This window comes from Gopherus flavomarginatus, chromosome 7 (assembly GCF_025201925.1).
Source record: "Gopherus flavomarginatus isolate rGopFla2 chromosome 7, rGopFla2.mat.asm, whole genome shotgun sequence".
Classification (NCBI taxonomy): Eukaryota; Metazoa; Chordata; order Testudines; family Testudinidae; genus Gopherus; species Gopherus flavomarginatus.
The window spans coordinates 100,101,739-100,126,500 of record NC_066623.1 but is presented as its reverse complement, the minus strand read 5'-3'; the positions used below and the strand labels follow the sequence as shown (position 1 = coordinate 100,126,500).

Here is a 24,762-nt window from a genome sequence, read left to right as displayed (position 1 = left end):
TGGAGTCAGTTTATCTTGTATTCTTATAAAATATGTTGTCTGCTTTGTACTACGTTGTGACATCTGAAGCCAGATTCCTGTTAAAAACAAAAAAACCCAACCTGTGTATAAATTTAGACCACTTCAGCACAGATGACACCTCCTGTATGCAGGAAAATGTGCAGAATGCTTGTTATGTTTCAAAGCTATTAACCCCCTGGCATCAAGAGTCAGGATATTTCAGTGTTGAGCACTAATGCAAAATATATTTGCATTTAGTGGCAGGGGCATCAGACCTGCCAGCACCAAGATGTCAAACCTTCTTTCTGGATGTGGTTAACGGAAACATCTTGGGGAATAACTCCAAAAAGTGGCAAAGTCAACCAACCTAAGGCTGTTCCCAGGTCTGCATATTCAAATAAAGACCATAAAACAGAATCCCTCCAAAACAGCTTAGACATATTTTGCAGCTCCACAGGAGCAGTTTTCTGGGGCTTTATATTCCTATCTGCCATAGTGTCTAACAATAAAAATAAATCTGTCCCATGCCAAACCTGACAACAACTTGGTCAAATGGCAAGATGCATCCTCCTAGTGGTCCTACATAAACTACTTTAAAAAGTTACTGTAAAGAGGTCTTTCTCTCACTATATGGGCTGTTTTGCAGCCTTATTTGCTACAGCTTGATGGAGCCTAAATGCGTCCATCTTCTGTGATGTGGAAGCCTGACCAGCAGCCAACATTTTGTGATTCTACAGCTTTATACAAGTTTTCTCTTAAGGAACCCAGAAACTTTCCGTCACTTCACCCCTGTTCATTCAGGCCCTTACCATGGTAATGGGATTTATTCATGTCAGGAGAATAGATGAAAGGAAGTTGTTGGCAATACCTGGACAGGGAAAAAAAGAATATTTCCTGTTACATGTAAAGTTTAAACAGATTCTCAAATAAAATGTAACAGTTGCAGAGCAAAATGCTGTGATCCAGAGTGGAGCAAAATTCCAGTGACTTTTACATAGCGTATCTTGCCTATTGGGAACATCCCCAAGTACCTGGCAGTTTGCTTTGAATTTTAGGTAGTATCTTGTGCACTCTTGTGGATGCATTCAGCCCTCATGATTCTCTTATCGTGCTTTCCAGAGAAACCACGATTGCCACTGTCATTTGTTATTTAAGACCAGGCTGAGATATTGTAATAAGTGTTTTTTATATTTTCTCACTACATAGACCAGAGCTCATCAAATCATTAAGGGTGCATGAAATCCTGTCCCTTTTGCAGTCAGTGACAAAACTCCCAGTGTCTTCAGCAGGGCCAGGACTTCATTTAGTATCTTCGAGGCTGCAATAAATGTAAAAAATATTTTTCCCCACCCCATCTCCTTTTAATTTCCCTTATGAAACAGGAATCTCTCGGGAATCACGGTAGCTTCAGAGAAAAATGTGGTGGGAGTGCTTACACAACCATTGTATATGATTTTATTCCTACTGTCTGGCCCCAGCAGACTTCATCACAGGATGAAAGAGAAAACTCCTATCATGCTCAGGGTATGCTGCTGTCTTCTAATAAGTTCAAAATATTCATCATAAATGTTCTGCATTCTCTTTGCTGTGATCTGTGTATGCTGCCATTGTGGGAATTCCTTTCACATAAATCGTTCTCTTCAGTGATACTCAAAAGCACTCACTGTCAAAAATGCCTCTTCTCTCTCAGGACCCGTTCCACTGCCATAAACCTTGGACTCCCATGCACTCCCCTCTCCTTACAATGTGCAGCTTCTTCTTTTATTAAACCCTCCATACTCCTACCTCCTATACATGGAAACTTCCATATCTTTCCAGGGAGCACCTCTCTCCTTCTCCAAAGTTTTGGAGGATTTGCAAACAGAAAAAAATTGTTTTATTTCATCTAGCAGACTCTTCTGTCTCAGAGAAATGGGGACTTTAAAAATGTAGTGTGCTTGTTTTTTCCTCGGTATAAACTGCCAAATCTTCCTGTGGCTCTGTCTATGATACCAGCATCATGATGAAATTGTCCTTCCCATCAGAGGAGCACCAGTGTATAGTTTGGAACTTAGTCTCTCAAATTAAAGAACACACCAGCTGTCAGTCAGCAACAAATTCCTTCTTTATTATGTAGCTGAAGATGGCTGTTGCCATCCTCTGACTTTTAAGATAAACTATTAAGGTGTGATCTATTTCATACTTTGCAAGTACCACTGAATACCAATACATAACAATTTCCTGGGTGCACTCTTGACCTGTATGACTATAAATCCATTTTCACAATGTGATATACTGCACATGTTCAAATTGCTGTAACTTATTTCTTTGGAATAGTGAATAAACTCTTCACCCCCACATTGTGCAGAAACCATGTGACCTGCCATATCTCTGTTTTAATAAGACTTTTAAAATAGCTATGATTTACATTTAATCCTGTTTAAGTACAATCTATTTATTAATTGAACAATATGTTAAATGATTGTATATAGAATTGGAGTCTTCAGAAGTACTGCTAACATTGAATTTATTCTTGTCGTTGTAAAAGTCCATTTAAAACATTATCGTGCAATAGGTAAGGTCATAGGTCTAAATAATCTGCATATTTTACCCTTATCCATCTCATAGTTTGTGAGGTTAGTAGACATCATTGTAATATATGACCATGGATGGATTTGATCTATTAGAGTCAACAAATATGGAACAAATGGTGTTTGAGAAAATAGATTCAGATTTTCTGTTCCATATTGTTTTTGGTTACTAAAACTGCATTTAGTATCACGTGAAATGCAGCATCCATATGCATCTTGGGAAGATATAGCTGAACCGTAAATCTATTGGTCTTTTACTTGCAAAAATATCATACCTCAGCTATGATCATATGCAAAGATTTTTTAGAGGGCTTTGTAAATGCCATTTGAATTTACAATGGCACTTTTTTGCCTTACAGCCATTGATGTTCCATCTCCAAAGCACTCACATAAAGGTATATTCTCATATGGATGACTGCAATTCGTGCCTACTTCTATATCTAATCTACCAAATATATTGAAAAACTCTCATAAAACATTGCCGCAGAACAACCTTAATTTTGAATTTCAATGGTTAGATATCTAAAGACATTTTTGATTCTTTTATTTTTTTCTGTGCAATAGAAAAGGACATTGAAGCTAACATTGAATCTAACATTTAGTTGAAATTTTTAATTTTTCATGCTATACATTAAACTTCTCATAATTTTCAAATAATAAAAAAATCTCATGAAATAATTTTATAAAGTAATTGATAGTATGTGAAGTATTTCTTATTAGTGACCTCGCTGATCACTTCAATAACATAGCTGGAAGATAGCTTTGCATATCAAATGTAAATCAATCCAGATGATGTTACACGTGTGTCCACAAACAAATAAGTTCCTGTTCTTTCTGTAAGCCATGTTGTACCACAGATTTTTAGGCAAAGCCCCTCATTGATTTTAGTGGGTACTTATCTGCTTAAAAACTGATGGTAAGACTCCTATTGCAAACTGCATAACTCTCTGGGCCAACTTTTCTGCTGGTATGACCTGATGCCACTCTATTGTAAATGGAACGGCATCATTTCACACCAGCAGAAATTTTTATCCTCGTTATTTGGGACAAGAATCTGGTCTTGTTTTCATTACCATCGTTGGCTAAGATTTTCAAAGGGACCTAAAGGACTTTAATTTCTGAATCCTATTGAATTTCAGAGTGAGTTGAGCATCTAACTCCCTTAGGCTCTTTTGAAAATCTTAGTCCTTTTTTTTAATCAATCTCTTTTTAACAATTCTTTGGAACAATTACTGGGACAAAGATTTTACTGCTATATTTGGAATATTGAAGTTGTTATGTCTTTGACGAGTTAGTATGTCTCTATTGTTTCATTATCTTAAATATTTGGAAGCCATTCTGGTACTATGCTTATGAGTGGATAGATAGATAGATCCAGAAGAAACTGATATTGTGTATCAACTGATTTTCATATAGAGTAGTCTAAACTCATAAATGGCAGAATGTGGATCTTTTATTTTATTTATCCTTGTTCATTGAGCTGGATTTTGTTTTATGAAATGTGACACTCATTGGTAGGAATTGAGCAATGATTGTGGGGAGCGCAGGAGAAGATGCATCCCAAACATACAACTAGAAATTCAAACAATTGAAAATAAAGTACACTTGTTAGAAAAGGAGCAAACTTCCACCTATCTTGTATTGTGTGCATACTGGAGTTACAATCAGAGTAAACTGGCATACAGCACTTAATGTGATCAAGTGTCAGCTGATGACTGCTAAAATTTGTTTAGCAGTAAGTGTAACAAATATGACAGACATTACCATGGTCATCAAAATTACAGGAAACTCAAGAGGACAAGTTGAAGGGTCCCCTTACCAATTTACATGACCAACACTTCTGTAGAATTCTGACTGATCTCAGTGGCATGCTGAGGTCATTTTCACAATAGAATGAACAGTCGTTGCATGATTCCTCCAACATATCAGATACTAACAAGCTTTCATTCAACAGCCATCTTGCCTTCATGCATCACCTTTTATTTTGAAACAAATATTTTGTTTTGTCCACTCCTCATTAATATTTGAGCCTCCCATATTCCTCTTTATAGTACCTCAAGGTGTTACTAAAGCCCAAGGTTCTATTGCACCCTTACCTTTTCATATGAAATTCCAGTGTCAGACAGCTACTGGGAGTGTTTTGGTAGATGGAAATTAGTTAACACAAATCTGACTGACTTGCTATTGAGTTGTGTGTTATGATTTAGATGTTATGTTATGGTGGTGGTGTATTATCAGGAAGGTACTGGCTAAAGACAATACTAAAGTGAAATTAGATGGAGGTCACATTAGATATATAACTATCTAGAAAGAAAGAGGGCATCAGTCTCCTCTTACACTAATGTACCTCCATTCACTTCACTGTAGTTACTCCTGCTTTATACCAGTGTAAGTGAGAGGAGAATGACCCCATAGAATGTGTGGAAAGTAGGCTACTAGGTATCTGTTTACTGTGGGAATGGTTTTTGTGGACTGAATTCTTACACATCCTTCTCTAATTCATTTAATAAACATCAATCTCTTACATGGAAATTTTAAGACTCTTTGGATGTGCGTTAGGAAGCCTTTTCTGTACTTTTTGTACTGGCAAATATCAGGAGGTACAGGAATTAAAAATATCGCAATGCTCCAGTGATCCTTAGAAGATGGTGAACGTGAAATATTCCTATATATTCATGGATTAAATTTGGGTTGGAGGTTTGCGAAGTGCAGAGTTTTGGAAGGTCTTACTGCGGGACTTCATCATCAGTTCAGTGGCTCCAGTAACCAGAAGCACTTTACGCTTGTGTTTGTGCATTGAGCAGAAGGGTGTGATGCATGATCTGGAATGAACAAAATAGCTTTATGTTTAGGAATTGCCAAATTAATGAAAATTCAGAATGCTTTAATTTTGAAAATGAAAACAAATTCTTTGGAGAAAATATTGCTGCGGACAGTTTCAAGATTTCTGTTGTCTGAATTTTCTGTTTATTGTGTACTGTTCTTAAACTTATTTTTAACTGAAAAACCAATGAAAAACTAATATTTGGTTTCAAAAAACCACATCGTGTTCCATTTAGCACCATTATGGGCCTGCTCTTGCTCCCGCTGAAGAGAGTGACAAACCTTTAATAAATGGGCGCAGGCTGAGGCCTCATATGTTTGGCTTTATATACATATATAATGACAAGAATAAAAGTACAGTAAGTTGAGGTAGCCACTTAGATTTCCACCTGTGTTTTATAGTACAAAACTCCTCAATTTTCCTTTTTTAATTTAGCAGTTAGCTTTTCCATTTATTCTGCAGTTAAAATTGTCAAAAAAATTTAAATGCTGTTGGCCCATTTCTCTTCTCAGTTACACTCATATCAGTCAGGGAGAATCAGACCCAGTCTTTATGAAATCTGTGACTCTGAACAAGAAATGTAGGGCTCATCAGAGATTTGGACTTCATGGCAATGGGGGGAGTAAGAACCACCCTTAGACCCCACGTGGGCTACCCAGTCCTGGGCTCAGGCAGTGCTTGTTTACATCTTCCTCACAGCATGTGAGTAGGAAGGGTCAAGGACTGGGTGGAGCTTGGCTCCCTCCCATTCACTGGCCGGCCACTACAGCTGAGCTGGTTTGGGGGACATTATAATTTGCTGCTGCCCTTGAGCATACAGGAAAGAGGAACTAATTGTCACTCCTCATCACAATACCGCCTGGCATGGTACGACTTATCCACCACTCCTTATTCAGAGCTGCGCCTGATGTGATAGGCTAGTCCTTAGTGTGCTGAAACCACCATGCTATCAGGAATATAGTGGAAGAAATTTAAAACGCCATGGTTCTCAAACGTGGGTGCCAAAAGTTGGGCATCCAAATCCATGTTTAGTCATCTGTCTGTCTTAGGTTAAAAGATGGCATGATTAAACACCTCAGTCTTTAATCTAATTATCTTCACAGCGTCCCTGTGAGTTAGGGAAGTACTATTAAATAAGTGGCCTGGTTTTTAGAGGTGTGAAGAATCCACACCACCAGTTGAAGTCAGTGGGACTAAGTAAGAGTTGCATACCTGGGCCATTTTTTTCTGGATGATTAAACTTCAGTCCCATATGCTTTTGCTTTCCTGAAAGAAGCTAAAGTGGAATTGACCAGGACTGAAAAATACGACTTAGTGAAAGAACAAAATAAGAATATATGAAATGGATGGACTAAAGAATATGCAGGATAAATCAGGCACATCAACCAAACATATGGTGCTAAATGAGAGGGGGTATTTTAAATTGAAAGAAAAAAAAAAGTCATTTCTGGCAGTCTCAGGAATGATGTCTCGTGGCTGTGATAAATTTAGAAGAATGGGACATATTTTGGCTTGTTCTTGGAAACCTTTTTCTTGCATGCAAACTGTATTTCTCCTTTTATTAACCCATTCATAGAATGTTTGAATTTTGCTGCTAGAGCACCATGCTAGCTCGCCATTAAATGTGAATGATGCTAATTGCTTTGCACTGCCTAACTTACTGCTGCCCCCTTCCATCTTAAAGGACAAAATATGCTCAGAAGTGAGCTGGCAGTTCATCCCCTGCTCTGTTCTTAGTCAAGTTTAAGTTAAATAATTAAAATCTTGTTTGCATATTCCAATAAACTGTGAAGCAGTTGCTTTTTCCTTGAGATCTGATGGATACAATCCCTTATAATAAACTAATAATTTAGCATCAAAAGTAAAATAAGATCAAAAATTCAATGCTGTCTGTTGTTTCAAAACCAAACCATTTACCAATGGTAAGTTAAAATGATAATTATTATGATGATAATGAATTAATTATGATTCCAGCATCAACATTTGTTTTTCTATCCATTGGTTATTTCATAACTAAATTTATAGTAGAAGCTCTGTTTGTACATTACAGCTGTTGTGATCTTATAAAAACCTTTCCCATATGATAATGATGCCACTCAGCTCTGCCATAGTTCAAGATTATTTGGCCTTTTCATTCTAAATCCTCAGCTTTAGGTGTTTATAACTCAGTCATGTGAATTTGCTTTGGGTTGGTGCATATGTTCTCAGCCCAGAGAGATTTTTGTTTTAAACAAAAGTTGGATTAAATCAATTAAGCAGTTTTATAGCACTAGAGCAGAAGAAAGTTTATGGGCTGTCTAAAATGTTTTAGTGTCTTCCTCATAACCACATTGCTAGAGGATATGGCAAAAAGTGGAAGATACAAGGAACACTGCTCCTACCTGAACATGGGTTTATGGTCCAGTAGAACTGCTCTGTGTGCAGTCCCACTTCTCATGTTCTTGTCACAGCCCTAACACACTCATTCCCTCCTCTGAATTCCAATGCAGAGGTCTGCCCCTGAGGACCTCTGCAGTTCCTGGCCCTCACTACACAGAGGAAACTTAGCATTTCCATTGCATCTGAGGCCTTGTATGCCCATGCAGGCAGACACAGGATGTTCTCTTAATGTGGACATAAACATTTAATAATTAAACTTACCTTACCTTGAAAATTTCTGAGCATGAAGAGGGCTTGTTTCCCTTGTTTCCCTTATGTTTTTGAATTAAACAAAATATTGTACTGTGGCTTAAGGATGAATTTCAGCCCTTTCTCTGTATTCAGTACCTCCCTTCAGCTCCCCAACATGCAAAGGAAGTACATGAGCTGCATCCTCCCATAAGGTAATGCAGCCTGCTCCCCTGATGCACCCATGCAGCTCCGTGGACAAGTGCAGAGGAGATGTCATGGTCCTGTCCCCTTTAGGGAATCCCAGATTGGATTTAATGGTTTCCCAAAGGGAGCTGTTCCTGTGCTCCTGTTAGCATAAGTACTGTGATTGCCCCTAGCCACTGTGGGGAGGATGGCTCATTACATACCCCCTCCCTTCCTGCACTTCTGTGCAAGCTCAAGGGCCACTGTATACCGAGTGTGCACATATGTTTATACTGTGTGCTCATGTGATGCCCATGGACGGACACACACACACATACAGCAAAATACTTGAAATTGTTACTTGGACTATGACATGGCCATTGTTTTTATTGAGGCATAGAGTCTTTGCTTGCTGTGGAGGGAAACATTTAAAAATAAAGTGATTTAAGCATCACTTCCAAACATGCCCAGATGGCATCTGCCAAAGTTTTTAGCATACCCTAATTAAGCTCCATCCTTTTTGTGACATCACAATGTACATTCATTCTCCTTGCCATTTGAACAGTGAATTAGCAGGCTACGTTGGGACACATTGCATCTGAAAGATTGTTAATACTTCATTCAAACACATTACAGTTCAGCCCACCTTCACATGCCTCTCCCCCATCAAAAAGACTTTATCATGATTAGAGTAAATCATGAGAAAATAGATCCCATTTTTGTTGCATTGTGCCACAGTCCCTCTATTCTAAACTTGTATTTTAAAATAAAATTTAGTTGTTAACTTTTTCCTGCTGTGAAGAAACAGCTACCACCAGGGAAACACTTGATAGAAAACAGTCTCTAGATCAGGGGTCGGCAACCTTTCAGAAATGGTGTGCCGAGTCTTCATTTATTCACTCTAATTTAAGGTTTCACATGCCAGTAATACATTTTAACATTTTTAGAAGGTCTCTTTCTAAAAGTCTATAATATATAACTAAACTGTTGTTGTATGTCAAGTAAATAAGGTTTTTAAAATGTTTAAGAAGCTTCATTTAAAATTAAATTAAAATGCAGAGCCCCCTGGACAAGTGGCCAGGACCTGGGCAGTGTGATTGTCGCTGAAAATCATTTTGTGTGCCGCCTTCAGCACGCGTGCCACAGGTTGCCTACCCCTGCTCTAGATAAACACTAGTTGCTTCAAAATGGGACTTCACCTATGCCCCGACTTTAGTTAACTTACTGATATGTGAGCTGCAAAACTTAATTGGGACCATTAAGACTCCAGTCCTGCAATGCACAAGCACACTGCCCTGTGTTGTAAATTAATGTCTTGGGGACTATAAAGCTACCATTATTCAGAACAATCCATTTTCTTTTTTGCTATTTCAACTGTAGCCCAAAGAACTTAACATTTTTTCTGCATATCTGTCAATAGATGGATACACTGAAAATGAACTATAAATACAGTGTGGACAATCTGCATGTGTGTGTATCTATGTCTGTAGTAATATAGATACTGACCCATACACACACGTACTATCTATATAATACTGCATATCCACCTATCCTAGTATAGACAGCATACTAAACATCCCAGATTTTACTGAGTCCATTGCAAAACATCCATTCTACTAATATTTTTGATATTGCATCAGAGCTGAATGACCCATAGAGTTGATATGATATCAACAAAAATGGCTCACGTGGAAGAATAAATCCAAATTGTCGTATTAACACTGCACTAAGGCTACGTCTTCACTACCGCCGTATCGGCGGGTAGCAATCGATTGCTTGGGGATCGATATATCGCGTCTCATCTAGACGCGATATATCGATCCCCGAACACGCTTATATCAATTCCGGAACTCCACCAACCCAACGGAGTTGCGGAGTCGACATGGGGAGCCGCGGACATTGATCCCGCGCCGTGAGGACGGTGAGTAATTCGATCTTAGATACTTCGACTTCAGCTACGTTATTCACGTAGCTGAAGTTGCGTATCTGAGATCAATTTTCCCCCGTAGTGTAGACCAGCCCTAAGTCTGAAGGTCAATATAATGTCAATAGAAATGTTTTCACCCCAGTGGCAGTTCTGTTTTCTACGGGAAGCATCTGCTATATTTTCACGGGTATAGCAACTGCTCTGAAACTATGTAATTGTGACTTTAATATATACGTGCACATTTAAAAAAAATAAAAATAAAGCAAAGATAACCACACAAATAAATGCTTTTAAAGTAACCAAGTCTTAACTAAGCTGAGGAAGGATAAGGAAATTCAGAGTTTGGAGTGAGATTCCTTCTTTCTCTCCTTGTGTATTGATCTTGCAACACACTTAAAGTATCCACATGCAATAGTCCAATAAAATAGTGTGAGTTAAGGACAGACTAGCTAGCAGCGTTAACTATTTAAAAACATGTAAAAATCCAAGTGCTGTAACTATTGCAGGTTTCTAAAAATAAAGCATAGTTAGGATTTAATAATAAATAATAATTAATAATAACAAAAAAGCTGCATCTTCTCTGTACTTCAGATTTAAAGGACAAATATGGCTGCATTTTAGTACTTACTACTCAGAGCAAACCAGGGTCACTCCTACCCCAAAAAGATCATAAATAAAAGTGAACTTTCAGCTGCTTGTATTCAATTTTATTTGTCCTTTAAGTTTATTTAGCTGCTTCTGCACCCACTTTCACAATGCATAGGCTGTCGTTCCATGACCTAGCATTATTAAATTGCACTTATCAATCATTCTTGCCAGGAATGCCATCGCCAACCACATTAAAGAAGTCAGAGAAGTCTGGTTTCAGCAGTCCCTCGCCTTCGCAGACCTCCTCCCTTGGAACGGCATTCACACAGCATCATCGACCTGTCATTACAGGACCCAGAGGTGAGGCCTTACCCAAGAGCCCAGAATCAGCTTAATAAACTTTAGCCTCCACACCCTGAATCAGCATTATTTTCTACTGAAAGTCACCATCAGCCTGTGACACACATGATAAGAGGTTTTGCTATTTCAAAACTGGTAGCCTGAAGGTTTCAGTTATTGAAAACTGTGTTTGTTTACTGGGGTCTGTTTGTTAAAGTTTTTGGTGACAATTCAACATTTTCCAAAGTTTTTTGTGGGGAGAAGTCATTATTTTTCATCAGAAAAATTACAGAACGGGTTACTTGCTGTGTGTTTTTATTGTCCATGTCAATATATACGATAGGTTCATTTATCTGCTAAAGATGGGGATCCTCATTCAACATCTAAAATGTGCTAATCTCCTTTTGACATCCTCGGTTTTCATTGCGTGTTATTTTGTATTCCAGCTGTTGGTATTAGTGTGCTGGAGAACTGCCCTCATTAGTGGACTCCTTTGAAGTTGTAGATTGGTTCCTACAATACGTTGGCTGGTTTTCTTCACAATATTTTCTGACTAGCTTTTCAAATAAAACAGATGTCCTCCGGGTCTCCATGTACTTATACATTTGTTAGAAAGATATATCCACATTAACCTAGAAAAAATAAATATGATACACAGTTCACGTTAGAAAGAGAGCACATTTGTGCACAGTGCTGTCCACAAATGAATGAATCATTTAGTAAATTTTCTGTGTGAAAATATAAAAATGTGAATGAAATAATTGTAACAATTCTTTCTGTCGTGGGTTTTGCTTTATTCAAAATAATTATTGTTCAATTGATGAGGTGTGGAAGACTTACTAGCAACTCATACCTGGATAAAAGAAAGTCCACATTTTGTACTTTCCTTTTTATAAGATGTCTTTATTGGGTTTATTGTCATCACTTACATCAGTGTAACCAGGAATAATTCTATTGTCTGTATACTGTAAGGGGATGGTGCATAAGTCTGTGGAAAATCGCCAGTGTAAGATTGGTATTAGTTTAGAATCAGGCTTAAGGTTTCTGTATAGTTTTAGAAATTTAAAACATACTGGACTAATCAGTGGAGTCAAGCTGTTGGCTGTTAATCATATAAGAATTATTATTTTCCTGTGGAACTAAGGTACCAAGCAAACATATAATATCTTCAAAAAACGAGTGAAATGAAAGTAACATTAACAACATAGTGTGCTGTACATCAGCTGACACTAAATTCCTACCTTGTAATACTCTTAAACTTTCTGCCCTTTAGTTCTGTACTGTTGACTAGTTGGTTAACAAATCCTATTCAGTATTTAGTTAGATTTTACCTCACCCCAGTTTATTTAATTTAAGACATACCAGACTAAAGCAGAGCGGCGACCCACTGGCCTGGCGCCTCCTGCTAGTTGTCCAAGGAATTAGCTTTTCCAGCTCCGGAGTGCCCTCTGCTGGCCAATGTCTCGCTGCTGGCCGCCATGTCCTTCCTGGACCCTGGTGCCCCTTTACGTTGGTCTGATTGGGGCGTGGCCCCAGCTGTGGCTGTTTCCCCAATCAGTCGAGGCTTGCTGCTCTGCCTAGCAGCAGTCCTCATGCAGCCTCAGCCCTGTCCCAGGGCTGATTTCAAGCCCTTCAGGGCAGGAATGGGTGACCACCCCGCTACACAGACCGATATGCATCCATTTGTGCTCTTACTTAGACTCTGTGTATTTTGCATTTTTATGTGGTTTAAACAAAAATATGTCACTATACAAGTCTTGTTCAAATTTATCGCCATTATCTATTGAGAAATTTGGTGTGCTGTTGGGGAACTCTGCCAGTTGGGTGAGGAGACTGTTCACAAGGGTGCAAAGAATTTGGAAGATCAGATTATAATGATTCTCTTTCACAATTTTATTTTTAAATGCTGGAAGAAAATGCGTGCACTAACTCTATAGAAGACAGTCATAGGTCCTAGTGTATTAAACAAAAATCTGCTTTTTTCAGCATCAGTCAGTGAGATCTTGTTCCACTTGAGGCTCACTCACTAACATATTTTTGTGGATTTTCAAGGAAATCCCACTCTCTGTTAATATCTGAGTTCCTTTGAGGTCCTTTTAAAAATATCACCCAGAAAGGTCTTGTTCCAAACTGGAATCTTTATTGGATAGATGGCTCCTCTCCAGGACTCTATTTCCACTGATCACTGGCTGTCTTTATTCCTCTTCTCCAACAATTATTCTGTTCTGAGGTGGATTACTATATTACCATCTGCAGATCCAGACTGTGACCTTTGTTCAATCCCCCAAAGTGTACATTAGAATCAACAGCAGAGGAGGAAGGAGAGAAGCTTTTCAAGCATAGGAAGATGACACAGGAGCAATAACCTCATTATATGAATTGATATATTCTCCAAACAATTATTATATATTACTAGTTATTGGAGGTTGCACAGTTTAGTGGCAACATGCCAAGTAAAATGTAGTGTACGCTGTCTGTTCACCTTGTGTGGTGAGAAATTTCCATGAGTTCGCTTATATCATGTATCGGTGGCCAGCAGTCTGTCATCTACAATATTTTGGATCTCCTTGGGGGTGAATACAGTGCACTAAACAGTCACGATGCTGCTGAGAAAAATCAGTGAGAAAGAAGTTGTATATAAGCAGGTTACAATCATAATAAACCCCTGAGTCAGCCAAACAATTAAAAAAGGATCTATTTTCCTTTTGAGGGGGGAGTGTGTGCACCACAAACATTTCACATTCATACCAATACAAATTATTTGCACACACTGTGCAAAATAGAGAGCAAAGAAATGTGTGTAGAATGTTTAAGAGATATGCCGTTAGCAGTCCATTGTTTTAAGTTCTCCATCACACACTTGCAGCTTTCACAGCCTTCCAGTCATGCCTTGGAACCCTATTCTAGTTTGCAAATGACTAAAGATACACAGAGCCTTTCCTAACAGTCTGCAGAATGAAACATTGTGAGAACAAAGCCATTGTGGGGATCAGTGTTAGGAAGCTGGTCCAAAAGTGGATGTGTCTGTTATGAAGTGTTCCACTGAATGAAACAGTTAGAAAACCCCATGGAATGGACTGAAGCAAGCAGCTGTGCTGTGCTATGGAGGGCCATGTGTGGCAGCTTCTCCTCTGTGCTGGTGCCAGCTCTTAACTCACCTATGCAGTAGCCAGCTGACAAAATCTGGGGCTGGCCAGAGGATCAGATGTGCAGTGAGTCCTGGCCCAAGGACCTTAGTTCTTTAGAGACTGTCTCTTCTGTTCCCTACAGCCAACAGATGGTGGCAAGTTCCAGGTTTTTTTAGTGGTAAGCTACCAAAGTGATTCATGGATTCTCACTTAACGAGGGCAGTTTTTCTTGGCATGACTCCATGAACCTTGATCTTCTCTGAAGCAGGATACATAGGTCTCAAACTAAGTATTATGTTTGGCAGTTGGCAGCATTACCTATAGCCTCAGTTTTAAGTTTTGACATGACTATCAGCTTTAAAATAAATTGCAAATTCTTAAAAATTCAAGCAACAAGATTTTTATTTCTTAAGTACTATACTCTCATTACATGAGGGTAACATTTTTGATGGTCAGTGTGTTCCAACAAAGTGATTATGCATTCATTGCAAAGCCAATCTGTTTCCCAGTCATCAGGCTGCTTGCAATCTTTACCAGACAGCAAAATACTGAAATAATAGGCAATATTTACATAGTAGCAATGTACTAATGCCCGAAAAGCTCCTTACACTTTAGTGACTTTACCACCTGGAGCTGGCTACAAAGTTAAACTGACCATGATCATGAAATCCTAGAGAGGTTCATACAACAGCCCATCTTGACATGTACATCACTTCTCACACTATGACTGTGTAGATCCTGCAGGCAGGCAGGCAGGCAGGCAAAGCAGAAAGAAAGAAAGAAATAGATAAGGGAGAGAAATGAAGGAGGCACACAGATACAAAGAACAGGGAACAGGGGATGTGGCAGAAAGTGAGGAACCCAAAGCAATGGATATGTGAGCAGAAGAAAGGAATGCAGGAAAAAAAGCACTAGGGGAATGTCTAATGTTGTCTTAATGTGATTTTCCCACATAGTACAGTATTTCCACTGAGACTTGGATGGTCACCAAAATGTGTCATTGTGCTTCAAAAGTGTGCTTGTTGGTTGCCCATTAAACTAACATGCAGCAAATCGCTTAATGAATTTGTACTGACTGACTTTAATGGAGTGGGCTATACAGTGATGTATACCATTGTGAAATAATATATTCCAGAATGGAATCTCTCCAGTTGCCCCTAGAGGTTCCCTCAGAGTGCTGGTTATTGTATGCTATATCATAGAATCATAGAATATCAGGGTTGGAAGAGACCTCAGGAGGTCATCTAGTCCAACCCCCTGCTCAAAGCAGGATCAACACCAGCTAAATCATCCCTGTCAGGGCTTTGTCAAGCCGGGCCTTACAAACCTCTAAGGATGGAGATTCCACCACTTCCCTAGGTAACCCATTCCAGTGCTTCACCACCCTCCTAGTGAAATAGTATTTCCTAATATCCAACCTAGACCTCCCCCACTGCAACTTGAGACCATTGCTCCTTATTCTGTCATCTGCCACCGCTGAGAACAACTGAGCTCCATCCTCTTTAGAACCCCCCTTCAGGTAGTTGAAGGCTGCTATCAAATGGCTCCTCACTCTTCTCTTCTGCAGACTAAACAAGCCCAGTTCTCTCAGTCTCTCCTCATAAGTCATGTGCCCCAGCCCCATGATCATTATTGTTGCCCTCTGCTGGACTCTCTCCAATTTGTCCACATCATTTCTGTAGTGGAGGACCCAAAACTGGATGCAGTACTTCAGATGTGGCCTCACCAGTGCCAAATAGAGGGGAATAATCACTTCCCTCGATCTGCTGGCAGTGCTCCTACAAATACAGCCCAATATGCTGTTAGCCTTCTTGGTGACAAGGCCACACTGCTAACTCATATATCGCCCAAGCCTTTCCTAGAACCCTGGGAGAAACTACAAACATACCAAAGCTAGACACTTCAATAGTTGATCTGTAAGATGTTAAAGACAAGCCAAACAACTGTGCCATAATATGAAAAAATCATACACATTTTGCAGAGTCTGAATACCCAGCGCAGATTAGCTAACACAGTGACACTTAACCAACATAGCAACTTGCTGAGGCAATTCAAAAATAAAGATGGGGTTATACCTGTGTGTAGCCAACCGTATGTGTCAAGTGTTTGAGTTTGGCCCTACTTCGGATAATATGGAAGGTAGAGGAAAAGTGGCTTCCTAACAGAGAACTTCAAAGGCAGGATTTAGTAATGATTACATTCACCACACAAATACTGCTTTCTCTAACTAACATCCCCGCTGAAACGGGAGAGGCTTGCTAATGGTTAAAACTCCAACTAAACAAAAGTCAGGAACCGTGTAATTAAAACTCCACCTTTATTGTATTGTAAAGCGTTACCCTGTGACATAGGAAATATTTAAAGGAACAGGCTGTTTAGCTAATTTGTGTGTGAGTGAACTGCTTAGAGGACTACTATCCTAAATTAACTGTAAGACCACCCACTGAGATTGCCTCATAAAGGGCCATGATTGCTCAGCTTCGTTTTGTGTAACTGTTCAATAATTACCAGATAAATGCATAATGAAAAGCTCTATTACACTAATAATTTGTACTGAGATAGATGTGTGGGACACCATGCTGGGTTAATTTGTCATCCCTGCAGCAAACTTCTAAAGAAGGCTCTTTGCAGAGGAATTGTGTTAATACATTGTTCCAGTGAGGACATGTTAGAGCAACAAGATGACTTGGTCGCTTAATCTCTTAAAGAGGCAAAATGCCGTGGGGGAAGTGCCAGAGAGAATAATGGGGAGTGATTAACAAAGTGGACCTAGATTTAAACACATCCTGACAAAGAGAGCTGATCTAAGTGAGCAAAAGTATTTAAAAAAGGGGAGAGAGTGTAAAAATACTTATAAGATTTCATGCAAATCTAAAAAATAATATAAAAATATAGTGCTGAAGGACCTAAGTATTTTACCTGCTCTCTCACTGATTATGTATTCGTGTTCATTGCTTTCTTTCATGTATCCGTGAAGTTACACTCTGTGCTTTTAACAGTGCATTGAACTGCAATATTTTTATCTCTGCTTTATGCTAAATTCTGTAACCTCAGACACACACAAAAAGCACATTATTACTTTGAATATGGAACCCATGTTTAAGCATCAGAGCTTAGGATTTTCAACCTCCCCTATTGACAGAATCATAAATCATGTTAAAGTTAAGTGAATTACTGTAGCGTGGAACTATAGCTTTAACAATGTTTATGTAGTATCAGCTTACCATCTACAGAATGAAATAGGGGAAAAAACACTGATATTAGAAATGGGAACGTGGAGTCCTATTAACTTAACAGCAATATATCACTCCAAAGTCACAGATTCCATTACCATGCCCTTTTTAGTATCAAAGCAGAATTATATCATCACACACATAAAGGTTATAGGGTTTTTTTGGAAAGATAATTTACATTTCTTTTGTAAACTTATAATAATAATAATAGGAGATATACCTATCTCCTAGAACTGGAAGACACCTTGAAAAGTCATTGAATGCAGCCCCCTGCCTTCACTAGCAGGGCCAAGTACTGATCTTTGCCCCAAATGCTCAAGTGGCCCCTACAAGGGCTGAACCCACAATCCTGGGTTCAGCAGGCCAATGCCCAAACCACTGAGCTATCACCAGGGCTGGCACTTTCATTAGGCAACCCTAGGCAGTCACCTAAGGTGCCAGGATTCAAGGGGCGGCATTTTGTGCGCTCCCTACGGGGCGTGTGGGAGCTTCCGGTTCTGCTCCCGTCGTGCCGCTGAAGAAGGACCTTCTGCCGACGTGCCGCAGAAAACAGCAGCAGGTAATTGAGCAGCTCAATGACTGGCGCTGTCGCCTGCGGCATTTTGGCGGAGGGTCCTTCTTTGGCGGCGTGATGGGAGTGGAACCGGAAGCTCCCGCGCACCCCGTGGAGAGTGCACAAAATGCTGCCCCCCGAATTCTGCCTAGGGTGCCAAAAACCCTGGTGCCGCTCCTGGCTATCCCTCCCCCACTTAGCAACTACATTTCATTATGAAATAACCACTACACCTTTCTCCAGTGGTAGCTTTTCTTTTTGTATATGAAAAACGTCTTGATTATTAAAAAAATGCAAAAGTTGTCAATGCTTGATTTTGAAGTAGGAAACCCCACTAGTAGACTACGTGGTAGTTTTTGGCCATTGAAGAGACCTTTGGCTAAGGCCTACAGTTTGTTTTGTTTAGGAAGTAGAGGCATTCTTCAGTGTTTATACCTTTTTAACTATTCCTTCAGTATTTCTTATCTAGCATACGTAGAAGAATGTCACTATGTTTTCAAGAGCTTAATACTTGGACCTAATTTTGGATTTCAGTCTAGCCCTGCTTTCTGGTTTTCCTAGGGGCCAGTTTGTCACTAAGGACTTCAAATATAGCAGCTCAGAATAGCCGGAGCCCAGGATATTTCAGCCCCACCCATAGGCAGTCCCCAGGCACACACCCTATGCTGTGGCCCTCGGGGGCATTGGCACAAGGCCCTTCTACCTGTACTGTGCTACTGGGAAATCTTACTTACACCGTGAATATTTCCCAGTGGACGTTCCACATGATTTCCAAAACTTTATTATGCAGGACCAGCATAAAGGGACCAGGACCCAGCCCAGAACTGAGGACATTATAGGTCTGGTTTTCAAAAGTGCTGAATGCCCAAAGCTCCATGTGACTTCAGTAATATAAATGGAAGCACTCAACATTTCTGAAAATAAGCCGTTATGTGTACAGTCTTGCTCTTATTGATGTCAATGGGAGCAGGATCAGACCCTCCATCATCATGCTTGGGTGATTGTATATCATTTGCATAATTATTTGTACTATCATCAGTCCCGGCCCCAAAGATCTTGCAGCCTAAGTATGTTGGGTGAACTCTATTTTGTTGTATTTTGAAGGTACACTTAAAAATTACCTAGTTGAATGCAAAGGTAAAATATCAGTGACACAAAACTCTCAGCCTTCTTGTGAGTATCAATTAAGGATCTGCTCCTGTTCTGACTGAAGGCAAAACTCCCAATGGTTTCATTGAGAACAAGATTGGGCTTGCAGTGTCTGTTGTAAGGGCTACCCAATTTTACTCATCCTAGGCCAGATCGACAGCTCACCAAGAGCCCACTGGACTCCCCCATTTAACCTCCATTTTGGAGAATGATGTGGGACTTCAGCAGTGCGTACGTCTTGTGCTGGCCTGCGTAGGGGTGAATTCCACCCACGGGGAGGAAGATCGCAGCAATGTACTGTATTCCATCATGATTTGAGTGGCTTTCTACCAGTGAATAGCCTGTATGCACAGACCTGTAATTTCTGTGGTCAGTATCTCTGTATTAAAGATGAGGGTAGGGTGAACAGACAGCAAGTTTGAAAAATCAGGACAGCGGTATGGGGGGGAATAGGAGCCTATATAAGAAAAGACCCCAAAATCAGGACTGTCCCTATAAAATCAGGACATCTGGTCACCCTAGGTGAGGAAAACCCCAGGCCACATTGAAAAAGTCAGCAACCAGCGTTTGACCACCCAAGACCATTTCAAAAAGGTAGTAAGAAAAGTTGAGATCTTCAAAGGATGTTAGGCAAGCAATTCCCATTGACATTCAGTGGGACTTCATGAATACCGTTAGGTGCCTTTAAAAATTCCAGCCCAAGTTTCTCAATTTATTTTCTTGTTTGGGGTAAGTGCTTTCGTCACAAAAAATCTGTGCTTTTTAAAGTTATTGTTTTACTCTTCTCTTCTTTACCTCTTGCATTGTATTATCCACAGAAGTGCAAGTTCTTTTCAACAAATCTGGATTATTGCCAGCTTTTCTTATTAAAAAGTCACTCTTCATATTTCCGAGAAACACAGCTGTTTCGTGGTGTTTGAAAGCATTTCACATCAGCCAGCATGGTGGCTTAGCCAATTAGTACTCTAATATGGTCAATTTTGAGAATAAGTACCTTCGGGGTACAAAGGGTGGGATACATCTTGCATAATTTGAACTGGCACTTGCACCAATTTAATGCTGTGAGAAGACTCACAGCATGCAGGGAGTTAAGGCATCTTAAAAGCCTGAAAGGAAATGTCTCAGAGAACAAACCACAATATAACATTTCTAGATAAATAACTTTTTAAAAATACTTTCTGAACTGTAATAAAGTCAAAAACAAGCTGATACAAAATACTACTTCTTTCATTATGATTATATTGTTACTATTTCTAGGAAGAATGATCAATGTTTAATGAGCTAGTAGTAAACTTAATTATCACTTTATACAATAGCTATCTTAGCACTTTGCCCCAGTGAAGCCAATACTCCATCTGTCTAGTCGGATGGTCTAGCCATCCGTAAGACCTGGGTTTGAGTACCCAGTCTGTTGCTTCCATGGATTGGGAGCTGGGGAGAGGGGTAAAAATCATTTGCTGAGTAGGAGATGAAGGATGTTGCATGGCAAACAGTGACCCTGTTGGAGACTTAAGGAGCAGCATTATGAAGAAGGAAATTTCATCCATTCATCTTGGCTGGAAGGATGGTTGGTAAGAAGTCAGGATGAATAGGAGGGGAAAATATAAGTGGATCAGCATGTCTGTGTCCCATATGTTGGGAACCATTCATTCCTTGAGGGAAGAGGTGGGAGGAATCGATGTAATTGCTAACGGTCAGATTATGAAGTCCGTTTGTATTCTGGCAAGCAATTACCAGAGGAGTCCCATTGACTACTGCAGTAAGTGCCCACCAGTGTGAGAAAGGACCCCAGTCTGGCCCTGTATGCCCAAATAAAACTATATCCTGCTTCAGATTAACTGATTCTTTATTATCTGATCGTATAACTGAATACAATTTACAACTTAATCTTTTATTCATTTGCCCGACACATATGAAATGCTAATCTAATCAATGAGTCTGACTTGTTTTATTCGTAATTTAGTTTGTTATTGGCTACTACAAATCAAGGAGGGAGAAAGTCAGACAAGACTGGCCTTCATAATCAGACATTTGAATTCAGCGTTCTGAAAAAAATCCTCTAACTTTTATGCTGCATAGCACTAAGAACCCATAAAACACTGAAAAAGCTAGCATAGCATGCAACAGCTGTAGCACATAATTACTTGGCCCAGCCATAGTAGTTTTAAAATACTGGTCTATCTGTTGCAGGCCACCATACATTATCATCTCATTTTCTTCCGTTAAAAGACTGGGATGATTCAGTTGAGCTTCAATGGAATTAGAGTCATGTGTGCTTTGAAATATTTACGCTTGCCTTGAGATAGGAGGATTATTCCCCCACAGACAGACAAAAGATTTATTAACACTGAAGATTCCTACCTCTGCATTCCTACTGCAGGTAGAAATGAAGCCTTGACTTTCAAACCTGTGTTCTTTTTTATTTTTTGTATAGTTGAATAGGTAAAATCTATAATAAAATATGAATTTCTTTGGTTTAAAGGAGAGGCATGAATAGGCAGTTTAGGGCTTCTGAATAATAAATACATAAAATAAAAATACTTCTGTGTTGTCTTCCATCTAAGGATGTCAGATCACAAACAACTACTGATTAAACTTCACTGCACCCTCTGTGAAGTAAGTAGTAGTAGCCACTTTTGCAGATGGGGAAACTGAGGCAGAGAGAATTTGAGGCCAGAATTTTCAGCTGGGTCGTCTCATTGTGAGTGATTAACTTCAGACACTTCAGGCCTGGTTTTTTACCACCTTAATGGACACTTTTGAAAATCTTGGCTGAAATGGCTTACCCACGGTACTTACACAGTGAGTATTTTTCAGAGGCAGGACTGGAAACCTGGTCTCCTGATTCCCAGTCCTGTACTCTAGCTATTAGATAATGCTGGGTGTATCTGGTGGAATCTGTCAACTGATACAATACACTGAGTTTGGTGGAGAGCTTTCATACATCTTTGGCCTGTTAAAAGTCTTACTTGGGAATACAAATTCCTGAGACTTTGCATGCAGCCTCTCACTTCATGTGCAGTTTACTAGCTGGTTTCTTGTTGCTGTGTGGACAAATGAGTGTCATTTTCTTTTAATAGTGCATAATAGTAATATACATACATATAATAGACACACTAGTTAAGAAGTTCAGTTTTTGCAACTGGGTTATTACTGCTTAATAGCTGAGATGGTAAATTTTTGCAAAATCTAGACTAAGCTGTGATGTTTTATGTGTCTGGAGGAAGGAGTATTTTATATAATACTGGCTGAGAGCATGCTACACCTGAGGGGAGATTAGTTTTTACTATTTGCACAGCTCTACTGACAGCTTTTCTTGGGATCCTCCCACAGAATTGGGAATCAGTCTAAAGAGGCGATGCCAAAAGTAACAACTAAAATGAAAAGAACCTAAGTCTCTGTCCAACCTGTGTAAAATCTGCAATGGCTCAATGAGAAGGGAAGAGGCAGCTAACTAACATCAAGGTTGCAGATCTGAGTACATATCACTTATCTAAAATTTTGTTTAATGAAAAATGCAGGATGGGGAGGGAGAAATTGTGCTAAATGGACTTACAAAGAGTCAGCTGGAATAATAAGGATAACTAGACATGAGAAAAGTATGGACTTTTCTGAAATATCTTAAGAGAGCAAAGGAGGGGGAAAATCTGCTTGAATTTGAACAGTCCATGTCTGTTTTACTTCATGTCCTCTGATTGATTAAAAATGTGCACGAGGATTTACACATTCAGGCATGCAGAATTCCATAATAATGGCTTCCTTACTGAGGTAGGTCTCTTGGCATATCCATTATAGACCTTGTTTTTTGCCCCCATGAATTAGTCTGAGTATAGGAACAACCATAGAGGATCAGAGCAGTGGTCCTGTAAGGGATCGGGGCCTAGGTGGTATTGCCTAGAGGTCACAGCTGGGCTGAGGTCTGGCCCCCAGGGACAGGAGTTGCCAGACTGGAGCAGGAGGCAATGCAAGGCCAGGTTCCGCAAGCAAGAGTCAGATCAGAGTCAGGCTGGGTTCGGAGACCAGCGATAGATAGTACCAGGTTATAATTGAGAGACAGGAGGCAGGATCAAGATTGGCAGCAGGCCAACATCTGTGTGGAGGTCAGACTAGATGATCATAATGGTCCCTTCTGACCTTAAAGTCTGTGATTAAAGTCTATGAACTTCCTGGGGTTAAATAGGGTCACTTGGCCAATTAGAGGGCAGGTACTGTCATTCTGGGTCTCGTGGGCAGTACTTCCTGCAGCACCTGCTCTTCACAATGCTCTCTGGCCGTGCATCTGCATGACCACCTTGTAGCACTATGGGAATATCAGGCTCTGAAGGACTGGGTTCTAGGTCCTGGGTCCTTTCTGGTCCAGTAGTTCTCAAACTTTAACACATCCAAAACAGAAGTACTTGGCACATCACCATTGTAGTTAGTTTAGATCCTTGCTCTAATAAACTAACCCTTCCTAATAGTTCATTGAGGCCCACATCCCACCATTTTAGAAACACTATATAGTCCAGTAGGATGCTGCAAAAACAAACCTGTTGTGGACCTTTTATTCCTAATCCCAAGCAGTAAGTGATAACAGCTTGTACGAACTTTTATGAGCAGTAAAGATTTAATAATAAAGAAAAGTAACATGCAATCAAACTACCAATGCATGAAGGGAGAGAAATTAGCTTTTGTTTTGTTAAGGTCCTTTTATAACAGTAATTGAGAAACGAGTGTTTATTTCTGCCATATTTGATTTAGGGTTATTCTTCTGCATCCCTTCAACCTTTCCCTTATACTGTTAAGTGAGCCTGTGCTTTGGTTTCTCCCATGTATTAAACATACTCCAAGTCCAGTGCAAGAATTTCAGCTAGATACTGAATGCTTCCCCAGGCTTTTATCAAATCAGTTCTTCATTGTTTACAAATGAGGTACATGGGCACAGAAGGCCACAGAAGTTTAATAGGCCTGGTGTGTGAGGGAGCTACAATGATATAGTTACTAGTTTTTGGTGAGAAATAAACCTGAGTGTGAGAGAAAAGCTTATACCCAACAAAGCCGACAGATTTCTTTGGAGAGAGGATAAAATCTCATTCTAGAGAAAAGGAGCAAAACTCAAGGTGCTGTAACATGGTGGTTTTAGTTACACAATGAGTGGGAAGAAGTGGATATGAGCATAGGAACATCTATTTTGCATGGCAAGGGGCTGGGTAAAGGTATCCCATAGTGTGGAGGAGAAGAGGTATATTTCTGCTCTCAGTTACACCTCTACAATCCTGGTGAGATCAGTATTGTTGCATGTATTAAACTGAAAGCAAAATTTGCAAAACGGGCTCCTTTAATTTACACCCTAACTATTCTGTTAGTAGCTTTTCTTACTCCCCTTCTCTCGTGTGGCTCTTTGGCATGTACATTCACCAATTTACCTTCCATTAAACATCATTCCTGATTGTGGCTTAGGGTCTGGTTTGAGATTTGATTTCAAAGTTGTACAAGGGAGCGGTGAATGTCATTTGCAAAATGAGCTTGCCCCTTTTTATGTGAGCATCACATGAAATTGTCTTACTTAAAAATGTTTGCAAACTGGTGTGAAAAAATGATGAGGTACAAGAGCATCATTATACGAGATACAAGAGCATCATTAAAACATTGACCATTTGTAGTAAAAAATAAAAATAG

The 24,762-nt window shown here is 39.6% G+C and overlaps 1 protein-coding gene across 6 annotated transcripts in view; it reads left to right on the top strand.

The window, feature by feature from the left end:
* The window catches only part of NFIA (nuclear factor I A), a 303,342-nt gene that overhangs the window by 231,963 nt on the left and 46,617 nt on the right, over window positions 1-24,762 (top strand). For 3 of the 6 annotated variants that reach the window (XM_050962038.1, XM_050962033.1, XM_050962034.1), the window contains exon 7: window positions 10,934-11,062. The exons of the other annotated variants lie outside the window; for them this stretch is intronic. In XM_050962038.1, the coding sequence (XP_050817995.1) occupies window positions 10,934-11,062 (129 nt within the window). The remainder of the gene's footprint in view (window positions 1-10,933; window positions 11,063-24,762) is intronic. 6 annotated transcript variants of the gene reach the window in all.